This window comes from Elephantulus edwardii, unplaced genomic scaffold (assembly GCF_000299155.1).
Source record: "Elephantulus edwardii isolate Elephantulus edwardi_28Jun2011 unplaced genomic scaffold, EleEdw1.0 scaffold00018, whole genome shotgun sequence".
In the NCBI taxonomy this organism is placed as follows: Eukaryota; Metazoa; Chordata; class Mammalia; order Macroscelidea; family Macroscelididae; genus Elephantulus; species Elephantulus edwardii.
In genome coordinates, this window is record NW_006399768.1 from 25,811,267 (window position 1) to 25,831,183 (window position 19,917).

Genomic DNA, 19,917 nt, shown 5'->3' on the forward strand with positions numbered 1-19,917 from the left:
ACAATTTATAGAGATCAGAGTATAATATATAATTATGTGTATATATTATTATTATTATTATTATTATTATTATTATTATGTGTATTCTATACACATAAGAATACTTAAGTGGAGTATTGACAGTAGCCTAATGTATAGAGATCAGCGATTCATAGTTACCAGAAGCAGGAGGGATTAGGAAAAGGGAGATGTAATAATTATTTTAGTAGCATGAAGGTAATGTTAATGAAGATGAAACATTTTATACTGGTAGTGGTTGCACAGTGAAATGGATGTAATTGATCTTATTGAATTGCACTCATGAAAAAAAATATTGAATTGGAAAATATTGTGCTATCTGTATTTTTACAACCAAAGAAGCAAATTTCACTTTAACCTGTGGTACAGGAGACCAGGAGCATCAGAAGGTGTCAGTGAAGAAGAGAAGCTGAACTCAGATGGCCAGCCAGTAAGGATGTTTTCAAAAGAATTCATTCTTCAGCACAACTCATTTTTTTCTTTAGCTTCCTTGCATAAATAACTACATATGCCCTCATGGTTAGTGTAAGGCATGAAGCTACAAGTAGCCTCCAAGACTCATCATTATCATTTTCATGTATTAATTTTTTCAGTGTTAAAAAGCAAATAGTACATGCTCAGGATATTTGCATTTTGTTGACAAGTTAATGCATTTTTACCTTATTTATAGGATGAGTGACATGATACTTCAAAGAGTAAAGAAGCCCTGGTATTGGTTTGACCTGTGGTACCTTATGTTTAAAGAAGGAAGAGAACACAGAAGAAGTCTTAAGATCTTACATACTTTTACCAACAATGTAAGTCTGCGATTCTATGTTTTGTTACCTTATTCTGTGTGGCATGACAGAGCCTTGAATAATAATAGAGAAAGTGAGAAATCAGATTCTATTTAAATTACGTACTCCACAAATGTTAAGTAAGCACTTACTGGGTAAAAAAAATGAGCCAAAGATGGGAAGTACAGATTCTGACTCATAATGATGCCGTAGGATAGAGGAACACTGTTGTATAAGATTTCTGAGCATTTAAATCTATGAGCATAGATTGCCTCCTCTTTTTCTCTCTTGAAGTGGCTACTTGGGTAGAACTGCTGGACTTTGGTTAGCAGCCCAATGGCTAAACCACTATGCCAGCAGAGTTCCTCTACTGAGCATCGAACTCCCTGTTGTCCAATCACTTCTGATTCATAGCATTCCTCCTTCACATTTTGAGGCTGTAAATCTCACAAATGACTGATGGCTCATCTTTCTCCTGCAGAATGGTTGGGGGATTCAAATCATCGACTTTTTATAACACACTGTCCATCAGGTCTCCTGCTACTGAGCTCTAAGAATAAAAGAAATGTGGCCTTTTGCCTTTAACCTAAAAGGCATAGGTTCTCTTTCTCTTAAGTAACTTAGTAAAGGTTTTGTCAACTGCCTAGAGGAGGAAAAAGTAGAGCCGTGTAATCAAATTAATGTTGCCATCATTTTTTTTATTCACTCAGCGAAAGTATTCTTAAAATGCCAGGCAGTGGTCTAGCACTGGAAAGATATCATGAGAAACACAAATTCGCTGCCACGTGCCTTTGTGTTGGCCATGAAGCTAGCTCTCTATCACTAAGCCACTGGAGCGCCCTCGTCACATGCATGTTGTTGTTAATTGCCTTCGAGTCGAGCGTGACTCATAGTGACCCTATGAACAAAAGGCTTGAAGCTTTTCCATAACTATCGACATTTATCAAAGTCCATAGAGTTTCCAGAGGCATGTTGTTTAGAAAGTGGGCATAGTACCTTTGAATTGGAGTAGAACATTATGTATTTATGTACATCACGTGGGGATTAGGCAAATGGAACATGATAAAACAGGATTATGAAGCAAGTGTATGCTAGCCTCTAGGGTAGTAGTTTTCATGGGAGATCTCTCTGCCAGGACGCAGTGGGCAGACCTAAAAGAAGGGAGAGAGCTGGCCACGCAGGCATCTTAGACAGAGCAGTCAGGCAGGGGAACAGCAAGTGCAAAGGAGAAGATGACTACGCATCCTTGCCGTTTCCTTCCTCCAGTACAGCTCACAATTAAGAGTGATCTGTAAGTGGTCTGTCATACAATGATTGCATTCTTTCTACTGTTTTTTTCCTTACTAGCTCATTCATGCTAGTGTACTATTTAATAGACGACTCCGTATTCCCAGGTTAGAAAGACTGAAAAAAATTTAGCATCTGGAGATGATTCATTTGCCTGAGTTTGAATTAATTTTTTTTAAGCTTTCACCACATTTGATGGAGTGATTCGGGAAAGGTTAAGGAGAATGCTTGTACAACTTAAAGGATGCAAGTGATGCACTGAATTGTGCAAGTGATGTACTGAATTGTGCAGGTGGTGATTGATGAGATTGTATACATATGCTTTATTCTGAGCATTTTCACCATAATAAAAATTTATATTCTCATCATAATAAAATTATTAATAATAATAATGTATATTTTCATTGTAATAAAATAATTTAAAAATTCATTAAAAATTATGATGACCTAAAAATTAGCACGCTTTACCATAGTTTATTAATAGGCTAAATTGCTGTTGAATAAGATCAGGAAAATTAAGAAAGAGTAATTTAAAGGAACTGATATATTTTTATTGGGAAGTGTGCTATTAGGGTCAGTCACCCTTCTTCCAAGAAAAAACATGTGACTGCTATTAAAATTCCACAGGTCATCAGTGAGCGGGCAAGTCAGATGAAGAGGGAAGAAGAATGTAAAAACGAGAAAGACAGGGGCTCCAGCCTCACCAAAAATAAGCGCATGGCTTTCCTCGACTTGCTTTTGAATGCAATTGATGATGAGGGTAAAAAACTAAGTCATGAAGACATTAGAGAAGAAGTGGACACGTTCATGTTCGAGGTATTTTATATCGCCATGTCATTTTGAGCTATTACTAAGCAAATTCCTGTTCCTTATAGAATATCTAGCTTTTTAAAAAAATTTTATACTGGTTTATTTACAAAGTTCAAATACATTGTTTTTCACACCCGAACTTTCCCATTTCCTTTACCCCCCACCTCTACCCTTCAAATTGTGCCACCCTATGATTATCCAAACCTGCCCCGCCCATCCTCACCCCTCTATTTCCACCCTCTCCCCACTTTGGATCCTCATACTCATTCTACAAGAATGGTTTTGTACAGTATTTGTCCTGTTGGAACTAGTTATTTCACTCAGAATAATGCTCTCCAGTTCCTCCCAAGTTAGGTAATAATTCACAAAATCATTGCTCCTGCGTGCTGTGTAGTTTTTGATTGTGTAAATATACCACAACTTCTCAATACATTCGATTATGGTTGGACATCTAGGCTGTTTCCATGTTCTTGTGATGGTGAACAGCGCTGATATGAACATTGGTACAAATTTTTCTTTTTTAATTTTTTTTTTATTACTCATTCATTCATGCACACTTTCCTTCCTCCTAGTTCCCTGTGTAAGACTATTCTAGCATTATATAATAAAGAATCAATCAAATTATAAAATTGTTTAATATAACAAAGGAAGGCCCTTATACTAAGAATTTACAATAAAGTTAAGAACTAAAGTAATAGATTAACTTTCTTATAAGATATAGATCCTTGGTAGGTACAGCAATATAAACATGTTTTCCCTTGGGAAACTTTGTCAGACGTTTTGCAAGCAAAAGGACAAGCAGGAATTAATTTCGGTTCTTTTTAATGTTTTGTGCTTCCTTTTATTTCCCCAAACCACAAGTACATTTGTCGCTACTTCCTTCTTGAAGCTTCTAGCAAATAAGTGCTTCGATGCAGCTCCGAGCTGTCCTAACTAAAGAGGATACTTATTTCCATAACCACCCTAGTAAAGAATTTAACCAGTTTGCTTCTGAAGGGATTTTTGGTCATTACAAATAAGTTTTATTAAGATAATTCTAAATAGTAAATAATATAATGAAGCATGAATATCTTCAAATATAGCTAACTAGAGAAAGATACTTTATAAACAACAAAATGTGGTAATATCCTCAAAGTGGAGCAAAGTGAAAGACATCTGTAGTTTCTGTTTGCTCACCAGGGTAGAGGTTGTGTTAGCTGCAATCTGATAAAATGACCCTGCATTCTTCCTGGGAAAAGAGACTACAACCTAATAAGAAGGAAACTGGGCTGAGTCCTTAAGCCAGGGTTCCAGCTCTGGCTCTGCACTGACCTGTCACATGACCTGATTCCTGTCACCCCCATGTCAGGTCACGAGTCCCCTGTGTGTAAAAGAGATAGATGGACAAGAGCATGGTTTTTAATTCTGGTTTTCCAAACAAAGCACTTTATATTAAAAAAAAATTACACTGAAAATGAATTCTCTTAAAAATGAAGTAATGCAGTGCTAGTGCCCTGTGGTGAACGAGAGGTGTGATCTCGGATGCTAGACTAGCCTGGCAGGCTCAGTCTCCTCATTGTAATATGACAAGCCTCTCAAGAATAGTGATGATGACCGTTAGTTTAGATAATAGATATCTGTGTGATGAGAATCATGCCTGGCATTTAGATGTGTGAGAAATAGTACCTGTTTTTTGATGCTGAAATGGAGAGGGTTCTTCATATCCTTCCTCTGCATGTGTCTACATACATAGATATTCACATGCGATCTCACACTTACACAGACATAGAAACACACTTAGACATATGTGCGTGCTTACACACACTAGCATACCTAGTTACACAGATGTTGTTGTTTTATGTGCTGTTACGTTGACTGCTACTCCTTGTGACCTTGTGAACACAGCTCTGAACCTTGCTCTGTCCTGAACCAACTTCACTATTATCCAAAACACCGGACCCAGTGCCACAGTCCCCGGGTCAATCCATCTCATCCAAGGTCTTCTTTCCTCTGCTACACTGACCCTCCACTCTTCTAAGCATAATGTCCTTCTTCGAGGATGAGTCTCTCCTGAGAACTTGCCCAAAGTATGTGAGACAGAGTTTCAGAATTCTTGCCTCCAAAGAACAACCTAGTTTCACCGTCTCCAGGTTAGACCTGGTTGTTCTCTTGGCAGTTCATGGTATGTTCGATACTTTTTTCCAGCACCACAACTCAAATGCATCAATTCTTGTGTCATTCTTATTCGTTGTCCAGCTCTCAGATGCATAGCAAGTGATTTAGAAGATGATGGCTTGGATTAGAAGCATTTATGTCTCTATACTGACATTGTTACTCTTTAGAACTCTGAAGAGGTCCCTAAAAACAGATTTGCACAAAGCAACTCATCTGTTGATTTCTTGCTGCTGATGCCAATAGTGTTGATTGTGGATCTGAGCAAGATGAAATCATCAACAACCTCAATCCTTTCTCCATCTATCATGATGCTGCCTATTGGCTTTGTGAGAAGTTTTGTCTTCTTGATGTTGAGATGCAATCCATATTGAAGGCTGCAGTTCTTGACCTTGCGCAGCAAGGTTGTATCATCTGTATAATGCAAGTTGTTAATGAATCTTTGCCAATAGACATTCTTTTTCATAAAATCCAGCCTTTTGAATCATCTGTTCAGCATTGAAAAGGTATGGAGAAAGGATACATCCTTGATGTACTCCTTTCTTGCTTTTGAACCATGCAATATTCCCTTGCTTTGTTCAGATAATAGCTTATTGGTCTAGATATATGTTTCACATGAGCGCAATCAAGTGTTCTGAGAGTCCCATTCTTCTCAGTGTTAGCCATATTTTGTTGTGATCTGCACATTCAGTGCATAGTCAATAAAACATAGATAGAAATTTTTCTGGTATTCTTTACTTTCATCCATGATCCATCTGACAGCAGCAATGATATCCCTGGTGCCAAGGCCTTTTCTAAATCTCAGTTATATTTCTGGCACATTTTTTGCTCATGTACTGTTCTAGTAATTTTTTAATAATCTTTAGCAAGATTTTGCTCACATGTGATATTAGTGATATTGTTTGATTATTTTCACTTTCTGTTGAATCACTTTTTTGGATATGGAAATAAATATGGACCTCTTCCAGTCAGTGGCTAGGTAACTAACTGTCCTCTAGATTTCTTGGCATGACTTGGTGAGCACATGCAGGATTGTATTTCTTGTTGAAATATATCAACTGATTTTCCATCAATTCCTGAGGCCTTATTTTTAGGCAATTCCTTCAGAGCAGCTTGAACTTCTTCCTTTATTACCATTGGTTCTTGATAATATGCTAGTTCCTGAAAAGTTTCTGTGTCAGCCAATTCTTTTTGGTGCAATGATTCTGTGTGTTACTTCCATCTTATTTTGTTTTTTAATTTATTGTTGAATCCCTCCCCTGCACCCGCTTCCCCTTCTCCCATCCCACCCCGTCATGAATCCTTGCTCCAGATTGTCAATGCATGATCATCTTTTGATGCTTCCTGGTCATTCAGAGTTTTACTCATAGCATCTTTAAGTATTTCACCTCAGGGCTTGAATTTGTTCTTCAGTTACTTCAGCTTGATAAATGCTGAGCAAATTCTTCCCTTTTGGTTTTCTGACTACAGCTCTTTGCACATTTTATAATACTTTGTCTTGGCAAGTTGCCCTTTAAAATATTCTGTTCAATCCATTTCTTCCATTTGTTTTGCCTTCTCAGAATTCTAGTGCAACACTCAACAGTCTCTACTGACTTACATATTGGGTTTTTCCTCCTTTGTCTTTGCAATGGCCTTTTCTTTTCTCCTTGATATCATCCCACAGCTCATCTTTGTTCATTAGTATTTATTAATTAATGTTCAAAGCCTCAAACCTGTTTCTGACATGATTTTTAAATTGAAGTGGAAGAGAACCATGTAGTCCAGCATTAAATTATCATCCCTGCTGTACAGATGCAAGAAGGTAGAGTCAAGATCTGGCAAATTGGCTCATGAAAGTCAAGTTTGATTCCCTCACTCTGGCTCCAGTTCACCAGTCCCTTGGAATATTTGCCTCCCACCCGTATCCTACCACACACTCATTATTGCCCATATTAGCAAGTCTGAAATTTCTCACAGAGAGTGCAGCACTGTGCATTGTGAGATATCAACTCCCAACTGGGCCGTGTCCTCCAAAGATTTATTTAATGTGTCAAATTCTCAAGATTAGATGCTTCGTTGAATTCATCTGTTATTATTGCAAGTGTCAAATTCAGAGACAATACAAACTAAAAATATTATAGATATCCCTCACTTGAACTTTACTTTTTACGTGGTTTGGTTTTTTTTATTTACATTTTTAGGGTCATGATACGACAGCAGCTGCAATAAACTGGTCCTTATATCTACTGGGATCTTATCCAGAAGCCCAGAAAAAAGTGGACAATGAACTGGATGAAGTGTTTGGTATGCTTGGGCCCCATCTTCAGTTCACTGTACCAGAGCTAATGCCATTCTTGCTCATTAAGAATCTGCAGCAACACTCCCAAAAATCTTTCCACTTCTTGTCTTTTTTTCTACTCTAAATGCCTATTTCCAAGAGATTATCTAATTACTTGACATTTGACTTCACTGTATTAGGTGCTGGCCTGCACAGGTAAATGGTACTGACTTAAACATCTAAGTACTTGTCAGATAAAAGAGGCACAAGAACACAAAACATTCCATATGGGACTGAGCGGTGTGAAGAAGTGCTTTCTGGGAGCCCAGAAGAGCAAGTGAAGCTAGTTGCAACATCTGTTTCATATAGGATTGTATCTGGCCACAAATGAAAATAAAATGAATCACTAATTTAAGATAAATTTTGATCAAAAAAGTAGCCTAGAAAGGAGTTCTATGTCTTTAGCTAGGGTCTTTGACTCTTTCTATTTTATCATTTTGGCTTTTGTCTTCTTGACTATTGTTGCAAGTATGATAGTCTTCTTCAAGGCAAGAGGAGAAGAAGAGAGGATAAAGCGTATATTAATTCTATTAATGTTGCCACAAATTACTACAAAAGGGGTGGCTTAATAGCAATGATGTTTATTCTCTCTTATTTATGGAGACCAAATCAGTTTCACTGAGTTTTAAGTGAAGGTGTTGGAATAGATACACTTCCTCTAGAAACTTTAGTAAAAGAATTCCTTGCTTCTTCTGGCTACTGATGGCTATTAACATTCCTTAGCTTATGACTGCATCACTCCCATCCCTTACTGTATTCATGACCTAATTCCACTTGAGTGATGTCTCTCCTGGAATGTCTCCTGGAAGATCCAGACATTCCTTGGCTTGTAGTGGCATTGCTTTGTCAATCTTTGTGTAGCTTCTTTTTAATTTTTCTTTTTAAATAATCACATCTGTTCCATAGGACCAGGATGTGGTTGTTGTTCAGTGCCATATATTATATTCTAGCTCTAAACACTTTTGTATCATACTGATTGTCACTAAGCCCTTTGTGCAATCATGATTTTGCCTGAGTCCATTGTTTTAGCCACTGTGTCAGTCCATCATGCTGAAGACGTCTTCATTTTTGCTAGCCCTCTTTACCATATGCAATATGCAGATTACAGAACTTTGCTGAAAATGAGGAGGACATGAAGTGCTTGCTGCAGAAGATAAAATCCTACAGCCTTTAATACAGATTACAACTCAACATCAAGAAAACCGAGTTCTTCACCACTGAGTCAATAGGAACATCATGATAGATGGAGAAAGGATAGCCATCAACAATGATTTCGTCTCACTTAGATCTATAACCAATATCCTTGGCACCAGTAGTCAGGAAATCAAAAGATGTGCTGCACTGGGAAAATCTGTTGCCAGGAACCTCTCCAAAATGCTGAAGGGCAATAATGTCAGTTTAAAGACTAAGGTGTGCCTGATTTATTACTTCCAATTACTTGCTGGGCATCTGAATGTTGAACAGTTGGATAAGGATGACAGAAGAATCTACCTCTTTGAGTTGTGGTCTTGGAGAAGAGTACTGCATGTCCCATGGACTGCCAAAAAAGAACAAATGTAAGTCTTGCAGTGTAATCAAGGTGCTCCTTAAGGGCAAGGATGGTGAAACTTTTTATATGCTTTAGACATGTTGTTAGGAGGGACCAGACCTTGAATAAAGATATCATATTTGGAAAAGTGGAGGGTTAGCAAAGGAGGAGAAGACGCTCAACAAGAAGGATTGACACAGTGACTGCAACAATGAGCTCAAAGAGAGCAGAGATGTGGATTTCCCTGGATAAGACAGAGTTTAGATTTTGTTGTTCATAGAGTCATAAGTCATATTCAACGCAACAGCACCTACCAACAGTTCCTTTACCAAGCATGATTTCCTTCACAAGGGATGGCTTTTCTTGAAAATGTGACCAAAGTATATAAGATTAAAAGCTCATCATCCTTGCTTCTCAAGATTATTTTTGTTCTTTAGATTTTTCCAAGACAGATCTGTTAACTTTTCTCACAGTCTATGGTATATTCAATATTCCTTACCAACATCATAGTTCAAAATCATCAATCCTTCTTCAGTTTTCTTTAGTCACCATTCAACTTTCACATGCATATGAAGACACTGAAAATATCATTGTTTGGGCCATGTGCATCTTTGAAATCAAAGCAATATTTAATCTTTTTTTTAATATGTAAAAAATCTCTTACAGTAGATTTGCTAAATGCAGTACCTCATGAGTTACCTTGATTGCTGCTTCCATGGGTGTTGATTATGAATCCAAAAGAAAAAAAAGTAAATCATTGAAGACATTAGTCTTCCCTCTGTTTATCATGATGTTCCTTATTGGTTTAATTGTGAGCTTTTTTTTGTTTTTTTGTAATGTTGGGATGTAATCTGTATGGGACTTTAAAGTCCTCTTCCCTTTCAGTAATCAAGGCTATGTCATCACATATTGATAATGAGTCTTCCTGCTTTTGGTGTTTGTCATAGAATCCAGTTTCTCAGATTATTTTTTTTCTATAATTATATTTTATTAATTTTCATAAACATTTACAGAGATTTTGGGTTTCCATTCATTCATTGTTACACTATTCTCTCTACCCTCCTCCCAGTTTGTTCTTGTCCAAATTTGCCACAGTGCTTGTCAAAGCCAGTTCTGATTAATCTCCTTTGTTGGTGTGTCCTTTGCCATTCCCTATCACTCCTCCCTGAGAGAGACTTCACCCTGAGTCATAAGGAAAAGGGGATGGCGTATTCTCTTAGCTACTTCCTGCTGAAAAGGGACGCTGTGGGTTTCAGGGTGAAGATCCTCTCTCACTACTCTAAAGGGCCCCTTTGGCAGTAGGAAACACATAGACTATTATGGAGATTGATTTTGGAATTTAGATGCACTCTTATTGATTGTGCTTGGCCGTACATGTTCATATCCTTGAAGATGTATCATGGGGGTGTTGCAACCTAGAAGACACAAATTTGACTAACAAGTTATAAGTACATGAGTCAAAAATTATGGAAAAGTAAAAGAAAAGATTCTTTCATTGTTTTACAAACCCTCCCCCAGGTCCCCTCCACCATGTAGCCCTCACTCTAGACTCCTGTGATGACAGATTATTTTATCATCATACAAATTGAATAAGTATGGTGAAAGGCTACAACTCTGACGCACACCTTTTCTGATTTTAAACCACATAGTATCCTTGTGTTCTGTTTCTTAGTCTATGTACAGGCTTTACATGAGCACAATTAAGTGTTCTGGAATTTCTATTCTTTGAGTTTTTACACGTAATTTGTTATTCTCCACACAGCCCAACACCCTTGGATAATCAATAAAACACAGATCAACATCTTTCAGTCAAATTCATTTGCCTTCAGCAGTAAAGTTCCACATTCTTTTCTGAACCCATCTTGAATTTCTACCAGTGTTCAATGTGTAGCCTCCAGTAAGCCTCTTGTTTAGAGTCAATGTGACCTTGTCGAGGGCCTTTGTATTTAAGGCTGGGTCTTTGCCTCCAGTTTGGAGACTAGGTGAAGCAATTGGAATCTGAAAGGTTGGCTATCTTGTTTTGGTTGAGAGTCAGTGTGGAATGCTTTGTTTGCTTTTTTTGGAGGCATGGTGGTGTTTTTTTGTTTTGTTTTTAAATTTAGGCTTCTTATTTAAAGTCAGTATGACCTTTGAAGTGCCTTTGTATGTAAAAGGAGATTGGGCCTGAGGGCCATTGTTGTTGTTATTATGTGCCATTGAGTCCTCTGTGACCCTATGTTACAATTGCCCTAAACCCATGCTCTATCCTTTGCCAATCTTACTGTCTGACAAACCTACTCTCATTATCCCAGTCACTGAATCAATCCATCTCATTGAGAATCTTCCTCTCTTGTTCTGTCCATTCACACTCCCAAGCATTAAGTCCCTCTCCAAGGATTGGGCCCACCTTGTAACATGTCCAGAGTATGTCAGATGAAGCTTCAGAATCCTTGTGTCCAAGGAGCAGCCTGATCTCACCCTCCCTAGAATGAACCGGTTTGTTCTCCTAGCAGTCCATGGTATATTCATTACTCTTCTTCTGCACCACAGCTCAAAGGTATCAGTTCTCCTTCTATCATCCCAAGTTATGTTTTGGAGGAACATTCTTCTAAATGGTACAGTACTGGTCTGACAATTTGCTGTACTGAGATAACCTGGCGTTGCTGTGATGCTGAACCCTGTGCCACTGGTGTATCAAATGACATCATGGTTATCCATGGTGGACAGTATTTGGTGGAGCTCCCAGATTAAGACAGGTTTGGAAGCAGGAATGACATCCACTTCCTAAACACCATGCCTCTGGAAACTGTGAACTTAGAGAAATGACAATGGTTCTAGAAAATGGAGGATTGCTATGAGTCATGCTCAACTTGACAGCAATCAAAAACAAGAACAATATCCTAAAAGATAAAAATTTCTAAAAACTTATTTCCAGACATACTCAGAAATACATATGTTGGGATTTCAGCATAGTTTTTGGGAAAAGATAGTTCAAAACATCAAGTGTAATTAAACAAAAAACTCAATCTCATTGCTGTCAAATCAGATCCGACATAGCTGATCAGAGAGTTTTCATAGGCTATAAATTGCATGGGAGAAATTGGCCCATCTTTCTTCCTTGGGGTGATGGATTTGAAACCTCCTGCCATCTTTAGGGTAGCGGCACCTTCTATATACAGTGGGACCAGAGTTCTCGATGAGGAATATAGCTGAATTGAAAAAGCTTTTAATGTGGAAAATAATAGCAATGATGAGGAACAGCTATAAAAAACCACATTTAGTGGAATGTCTATTTGTACTTTATTGACTATGCAAAGGCATGTGACTGTGTGGATCATGATAAGTTGTGGGTGATATTGAGAATAATATGAGCTCCAGAGCACTTGATTGTGCTCATGAGGAACCTATACCTGGATCAGGAGGCTGCTGGGTGAACAGAGCAGGGGAGCACTTTTGGAACTGGGAAGAAAGGCATCAGGGTTACAGTCTTTCTCCATACCTATTTAATCTATATGCTGAGCAAATTACCTAAGAAGCTGGACTCTGTAAAGAGAAAAGTGGCATCAGGATTGGAATGAGACTCATTGATAGCTTGCAGTATGCAGAGGACAGAACTTTACTTTCTGAAAGTGAGGAGGACTTGAAGCACTTTTTGTAGAAGATCAAGGAATACTCTCGTCAGTATGGATTGTCTCTCGATATCAAGAAAACAAAGATTCTTACCACTGGACAAATAGGCAGTGTCATGATGGATGAAAAGGAGATTGAAACTGTCAACAACTTCATCTTCTTGGATCCACAATTAACACCCTTGGTACCAGCAGTCAGGAAATAAGGAGACACATTGCACTGGGAAAATTCGCAGTTAGGTATCTTTCCAAAGTACTGAGGAGTAGTGATGTCAGTTTGAGGACTACAATACGTCTGATTCAGTCCATAGTCTTTCCAATTTCTAGCTGTGCATCTGAGAGCTGTACAATGAATAAGGATGACAGAAAAAGAATTAATGCCTTTGACCTGTGGTGTTGGAGAAGAGCACTGATCCATTGACAGCCAAGAGAACGAACAGATATGTCTTGGAGAGGGTACACCTGGAGGCAAGAAAGATGAAACTTTACCTCACACACTTTGGGCATGTTGCTAGGAAATGCTATTTCTTGGAGAGGAACATGGGTGGAGGGTTGGCAAAAGTGAGGAAGACCTTCAAAAAGGTAGATTGACATAGTGACTGCTGCAGTGAGCTCTTGTGTGTCAGGAAATGTGATGATGGTGCAGGACAAGACTGGGTTCAGACCTTTTGTTCATAGGGTTGTTATGAGTTGTACTCAACTTGATGGCACCTAACAACAACACTGAAAAATGACATTGGAAAGACACATTGTTGCTCTTATAAAAAATGGAATTATTAGTTCTACATCTTTTGTATCCTTATTACTACTCTCATAAATGCTTTTTGAAAAATTTCTTAAGAGTAGTTATATATTCATCATGAGTATAGTCTATGCTCTATTGCTTTTCATATTTCCCCTTATTTTGGCTCAGTCTTCTACCCCAACATTAATTCTGAAATTGGTTGAAGCAATTCATTTCCGGCTGTTGAATTACAAATATTAATTTCATTTTTAAACTTAAATAAAACCTGCAGATTTGGGAAAAAATATTTGTCAATGGCACATCGTACAAGGGATTCATCTCTCAAATTTCTAGAAAACTCCAACACTTCAGCAAAAGAAAGACAGACAACCCAAATACTAGATGTTCAGAAAACATGAAGATGACATTCAGGTGAACAACAAACACATGAAGAAATAAATACTCAAGATCATTAGCTTTCAGAGTTACACAAGTCAAAACAACAGTGAGATAGCATCTCACCCCAGCATAAAAAGCAATGTTCAATAAAACATCAAACAACAAATACTGATGAAGGGCTGAAGAGATTGGAACTCTCATATCCTGCTGATAGAAAAGTAAAATGGTGCAAAAAAAACCCCCCCACCAGTAAAAGTACTGTGATATTTTCTAGAAATTTTGGAATAGAAATATAATTTGATCCAGCAACCTAATGCTAGGTATATGTCCCAAAGAAATAAGAGCTACAACACAAACTCTTATTGCAACATTGTTTACAATAGCAAAAAAAGTGGAATCAACCCAGCTGCCGTCAATAGGAAAAGAGATTAAAGAAATGGGTATATTTACAAATGGAGTATTATTATGCATTAAAAATATCAAAGATTTGTGAAATGCTGCACAGTGTGGATGAAACTAGAACAAAATAGGGCAGTTATGGCAAAAGACTAATATAAAGAGCTAAGAAAAGGTTTATACACAGAATCAATATTGGAGGATTAAAAAGGATGTGAAGTGAGGGAAGAACAGTAAAAATGTCTAATGTTTATTAAAAAAATGTTTTCTCCCTCAGTCGTTGAAATGCCCTCCTATTGTAGGGGTCTCCCTCCCCCACTGCTCCAGTAGTCCCTCAATTACAAAAATAAAACCCATCTCTCATTAGTCAACAGCCAGTTTTACTCTATGGAAAGCTAGCCAGAAAATATACCTGGTCATGTGTGCACACACACACACACACACACACACACACACACACACACACCAATTTAAAACCTTTTCCTCCTCTCACCCTTTCCATCATCTTCCTACTACCACTAATTTGCTTATAGTTTCTGTACATTTAGCTTTGACGGGTCCTTCAGATAAATGGACTCAAACAATGTACAATCTTTTGTGTGGATATTCTTCCACTTAATTATTCTAATCATAGTATTCTAACATGTATCTACATTATTATAATTATGTATATTATAATTACATATAATATCAATTTTACCTTTTTATCTCTGTGGGTATTTAACATTCAATATATTGAATAAAAAGTTCTTCAGTGATGTCCCACTGTCCACATGTCACTGTATCTTGCAAGCTCTGCAGTTGTCTCATATTCTTCTCTCAGGAAAGTCTGATCGCCCTGCCACCTTAGAAGACCTGAAGAAACTGAAATACCTGGAATGTGTTATTAAAGAGAGCCTTCGCCTTTTTCCTTCTGTTCCTTTTTTTGCCCGGACTCTTAATGAAGATTGTGAAGTTGGTAAGTATTCTAGAATTAGCATAGTACAGACAGTAAGTAGATTTCTCTTTCTTGCTACATTCTTATGGTATGTTGACTGTTCCTTGACAGCGGGCTACAAAGTTTCAAAGGGCACTGAAGCCGTCATCATCCCCTATGCGTTGCACAGAGACCCAAAATATTTTCCTGATCCTGAGGAATTCCAGCCAGAAAGGTTCTTTCCAGAGAATATGAAAGGACGCCACCCTTATGCATATGTGCCCTTCTCTGCTGGACCCAGAAATTGTATAGGTTTGTATCCATCAGAATTAGTTTGAATTTTCAGGCTCTCACAGTGGATGTTTCATAAAAATTTCTTTGAGTCAGAATCTGATATTGCCGATAAACAACAGTCTTAAAAGTAGTTATCCTTTTCTTACACTTTTAAAATTCCTTATGACTTTAAAATATTAAATCATAATTTGTTTCATCATAGAGTTTAAGGTTAGTATAAGTTTATACTTACTAATACTATATGTCAGAGTCTAATTTCTTTTGTGCTGAAAAATTTATTTACACAGTAAGTTAACATCTAGTTTGATTTTTTTTTATTTGCTGTTTTTAAGAATTGTGTTCTTTAAAACGGAAACAAAGAATGCTTACCAAATAGCCACCTGAAGTACTATGTGTAAAAAAAAAAACAACAAAACAAAAAGTCTATATGTATCAGTGTATATCATCATGAATTACAAGTACTTTTGGACTTAGTATGGATTTTATAATTTATGTAAATTTAAAAATAGACACAGTAGTAAGGTTACACCAGATTCATATTAAATAAAAGTGTATTTGTTAGATAGAGAAATTTAAATTACAAACAGAAATAAGTCTAGAGTAGTGCATCTCCATCTTGAATGTAGAATTTCTCTGCGGTACTATTGAAATGCCTGGCTAATCAGATACATGGAAGAGATGGGAGACGTGTTAAAGAACACGTTTTAAGTAAGAGTCCCAAGTGATTCTGAGTCTGTGTCACATTCTTGGAAAATATAAAATTGCTTGTTTCCTGTAAAAAAGGCTTGCTATTGTTCCAAGTTGCTAAATATCTATGGTTTAACTGATGATACTTGCTTTTATTTGAAGGTCAAAAGTTTGCAATAATTGAAGAAAAGACTATTCTTTCTTGCATCCTGAGGCAGTTTTGGGTTGAATGCAACCAGAAAAGAGAAGAACTTGGTCTGGCTGGAGAGCTGATTCTTCGTCCTGAAAATGGCATCTGGATCAAACTGAAAAGGAGAAACACTAATGAACCCTGACTGTTTTTTTTAAAATTATGTGCTTATCATGAAAATACTCACACTTGAAGAGAAACTTGGCATTTGAAAATTAGGGACCATGCGTTCAATACTTGTAATCACTAAAAGTTATTTTTCTTGTCCTTGTTTATCTTGAAGTCAAGTCTACTAGAGTTTTTATACTTTAATTACCAACATAATTGCCACCCCTGGCCTGGCCTTAGTCTCAAGAGTTGATTTCATTTAGTTGATGATACTAGTATCTGTTGAAGGTCATCTGTGAGTCATTTCTGACTTAATAGCATATAACAATAACATCAGACCTTCCCTAGTTGTGTCTTCTTGAACTGTAAGTAAGGGAATGGAATGAAAGAGAAACACAATGACCAGGCTGGAAACAGAAATCTAAACTCTAAATCTCTTCTTTCTGTAACAGTATGCTATAGCTTTGTGGGGCTCAAGTCTATAGCTATGTTTCTTTAGAACTTAGAGTCTTTTGTCTCTGATGTAGTCATATTTCTTCTTGAATTTTCCATCTTTGAAGGGAAAAACCATTCCTTTATGTTTAGCATCCATTGCCATTGAGTTGGTTCTGACTCAGAGAACCTCACAGGACAATATCAGAGTGTCCCACAGTGTATTCAAGACTGTGAGTTTTGATGTATGGATGTTGCCACATCTTTTCCCCACAGGGTAATAGATGATTTAAACTATTAACCTTTCACTTAGCAGCATGTCACTTCACCCTGGGCAACCGAAGTTCCTTATCTATGTTTAGTAGTTTAGTAACATCTAAATTTAAGATTAGACTTGTATCTGTCTACAGCATAATTATCCAGGAGGTCACTGATACATATTCTGATTTTTAATTCCATAGTCAATGTCTCTATGGTTTCAGTCAGTGCTTTTAAACAATAAATACCAGCAAGATTGTTTCTTAGTTAAAAAATTGTAATAATGACAAGATTTAAAACCAATTCCAAGACAATGCATAGAAACAAGATATTGAGATTTGTATTCCCAAAGAGAAGTCAGGGGAAAAAGATACAAAAGTAAAGCCTGTAGGGACAAGGGCAGGATCAGTACCTTCAAATACACTACATCAAAGAGTCTCAGTCCATACCAGTACCCAAAATAATGATCACAATCAAGGGAGGAGTATATGATACATTTTTTAAAGTGTACTATCCAATAATTGCCCTTTTCATCTAAAAAAATGGTCATAAGAAGACAATTTTGTTCTCAGGGGATTTGGGGTAATTGTGGTTTTATTCATGGAAGCTGATATTCTTTCTGAATATCAAGCATTTACATTTAATGGTTATTTTTTGTGACCTTACATTAGGTATTATATTAAAATAAATCATTTCTCAGAGACAAGATGTTTAGCCCAATAAAATTTTATTCACATTTTAGTTATTAATTCATTTATTGTTACCGCCGTTGTTGTTAAGTGTTATGGAACGGAATACATCTCATGGTGACCTTATGAACAGCATCTCAGAACCCTGCCAATTCTGCACCATCGTCATATCCTCTGCCGTACCACAGCCCCTTGCTGTAATTATCGTGCCAGTTCAGCTTCTTGATGAGCTTTCTCTCTTTCACTCCCCTCTCTTTTGAAAGCATGATATCTTTGTGAAGGATTGACAAGGGTTCTTTAGCAAAATGTGCAAAGTCTGTGAGATGAAATTTTGCCATCCTCGTTTTTAAGGAGGTCTCTGGCTTCCCTTCTTTCAAGACATATTTGTTTGTTACTTAGCTAATCTATGGTTTATTCCATATTCTTCACCAACACAATACCAACCACAATACAGAGGCATCAATTAGTCATTGATTTTCTTTATTCATTGCCCAACTTTCACAAATGTATGAAACAATTGAAAATACCATCATACCACTGTAAAAAATGAAATTGCAAAACTCTGTCATGTTCTTCAGTATCAAAACTCAGAACTTGATTTTTTTTTAATAATAAGAGAATAGTGAGATAACTGTTTGTATTCCTAATTACCAGTTCTATTAGGGAACTCTGGTAGCCTCGTGATAAGAAGCTGCATTGCAATCTCAAAGGCATGTTGGAAGAAGGATGGTCAATCTCCTTCTGTGCGATCTAATCCCTCTGAACACCCACTGGAGGGTGAGCTATGAGTTGCTTCTGATTCAATAGCACACAACAACATTCCTCCTTGAAATATATTTTTTAGATTACATTTTAGACCTGGATGCTACATTTTATTCTGTGATCTGGTGTCAGTTTGAAATAGAAATATAACTAGCAAATGATGAACTCTTACTAGGTAGATAGAGAAATAACACCAAAAGAGGTCCCTTTTTTAATAGATACTACCAATAACACTCAGATTTTTTTGTAAAATGTACTTTGTATCATTGCCACAGACTGATTTTACACTTCCTTGATGCTGTTGTTGTTATGTGCCGTCGAGTCGTTTGCGACTCATAGCGACCCTATGTACAACAGCCCTAAACCCCGCTCTATCCTGTGCCAATCACATTGCCTCTGACACACTGATCCCAATTACCCCAGTCACTGAATCAATCCATCTCATAGAGGGTCTTCCCCTCCTGCGCTGTCCCTCTACTCTACCCAGCAAGATGTCCCTCTCCACAGGTCTGTCTCTCCTTGCAACATGTCCAAAGTATGTCAGACGAAGCCCCAGAATTCTTGCCTCCAAGGAGTAGCCTGGTTTAACCCTCTCTAGGATGAATCTGTCTGTTTTCTTGGCAGTCCATGGTACATTCAATATTCTTCTCCAGCACCACAGCTCAAAGGCGTCAATTCTCCTTCTGTCCTCCCTAGTCATTGTCCAGCTCTCTGATGCATAACAAGTGATTGCAAAGACCATAGCCTGTATCAGGTGCACCTTCATCTCCAGAGAGACACCGTTGCTCTTGAGTACTTTAGAGAGGTCCCTAACAGCAGACTTTTCCATCGCAATATGTTTTTTGATTTCCTGGATGCTGGTGCCAAGAGTGTTGACTGTGGAGCCGAGCAAACTGAAGCTGTGAACAATCTCAATCTCTTCGCCATCCATCCTGATGCTACCAATTGGTCCAGTGGTGAGAATCTTTGTCTTCTTGACATTGAGCCTCAAACCATATTGGAGGCTGCAGTCCTTGACCCTCTGCAGCAGGTGCTTCAGTTTCAGCAAGCAGGGTTGTGTTATCTGCATAATGCAGATTGTTGATAGATCTTCCACCAATCCTAATGTCAAGCATCTCCTCATAGAGCTCAGCCTTTCAGACAATCTGCTCTGCATACAGGTTGAAAAGGTATGGAGATAGGACACACCCCTGGCACACACCCTTCCCAATTTTGAACAACAATCCAGTGTTGGCCTGCTCTGTTCTAACGACTGCCTCTTGGTCCAAGTATAGGTTTCGCATTAGCACGATTAAATATTCTGGGATTCCCATTCTTCTCAGAGTTAGCCACAGTTTGTTATAATCCATGCAGTCAAATGCCTTTGCATAATCAATGAAACACAGATAGACCTTCTGGTATTCTCTGCTTTCAGCTAAGATCCATCTAACATCGGCTACAATATCCCTAGTACCACGACCACTTCTTAACCCAGTCTGGACTTCTGGCAGTTCTCTGTTGATGTACTGTTCCAGTCTTTTTGGATAATCTTTAGTAGAATCTTGCTTGCATGTGAAATCAATGA

The 19,917-nt window shown here is 37.6% G+C and overlaps 1 protein-coding gene across 1 annotated transcript in view; it reads left to right on the forward strand.

Annotated features, from left to right (window-relative positions):
- The window catches only part of LOC102869800 (cytochrome P450 4V2-like), a 31,060-nt gene extending 14,811 nt beyond the window's left edge, over nt 1–16,249 (forward strand). Inside the window, exons 6-11 of the mRNA XM_006882262.1 lie at nt 689–815; nt 2,709–2,897; nt 7,226–7,328; nt 14,841–14,975; nt 15,066–15,245; nt 16,077–16,249. Coding sequence (XP_006882324.1) covers nt 689–815; nt 2,709–2,897; nt 7,226–7,328; nt 14,841–14,975; nt 15,066–15,245; nt 16,077–16,249 — 907 coding nt within the window. The remainder of the gene's footprint in view (nt 1–688; nt 816–2,708; nt 2,898–7,225; nt 7,329–14,840; nt 14,976–15,065; nt 15,246–16,076) is intronic.
- Nucleotides 16,250–19,917: the final 3,668 nt, after the last annotated feature.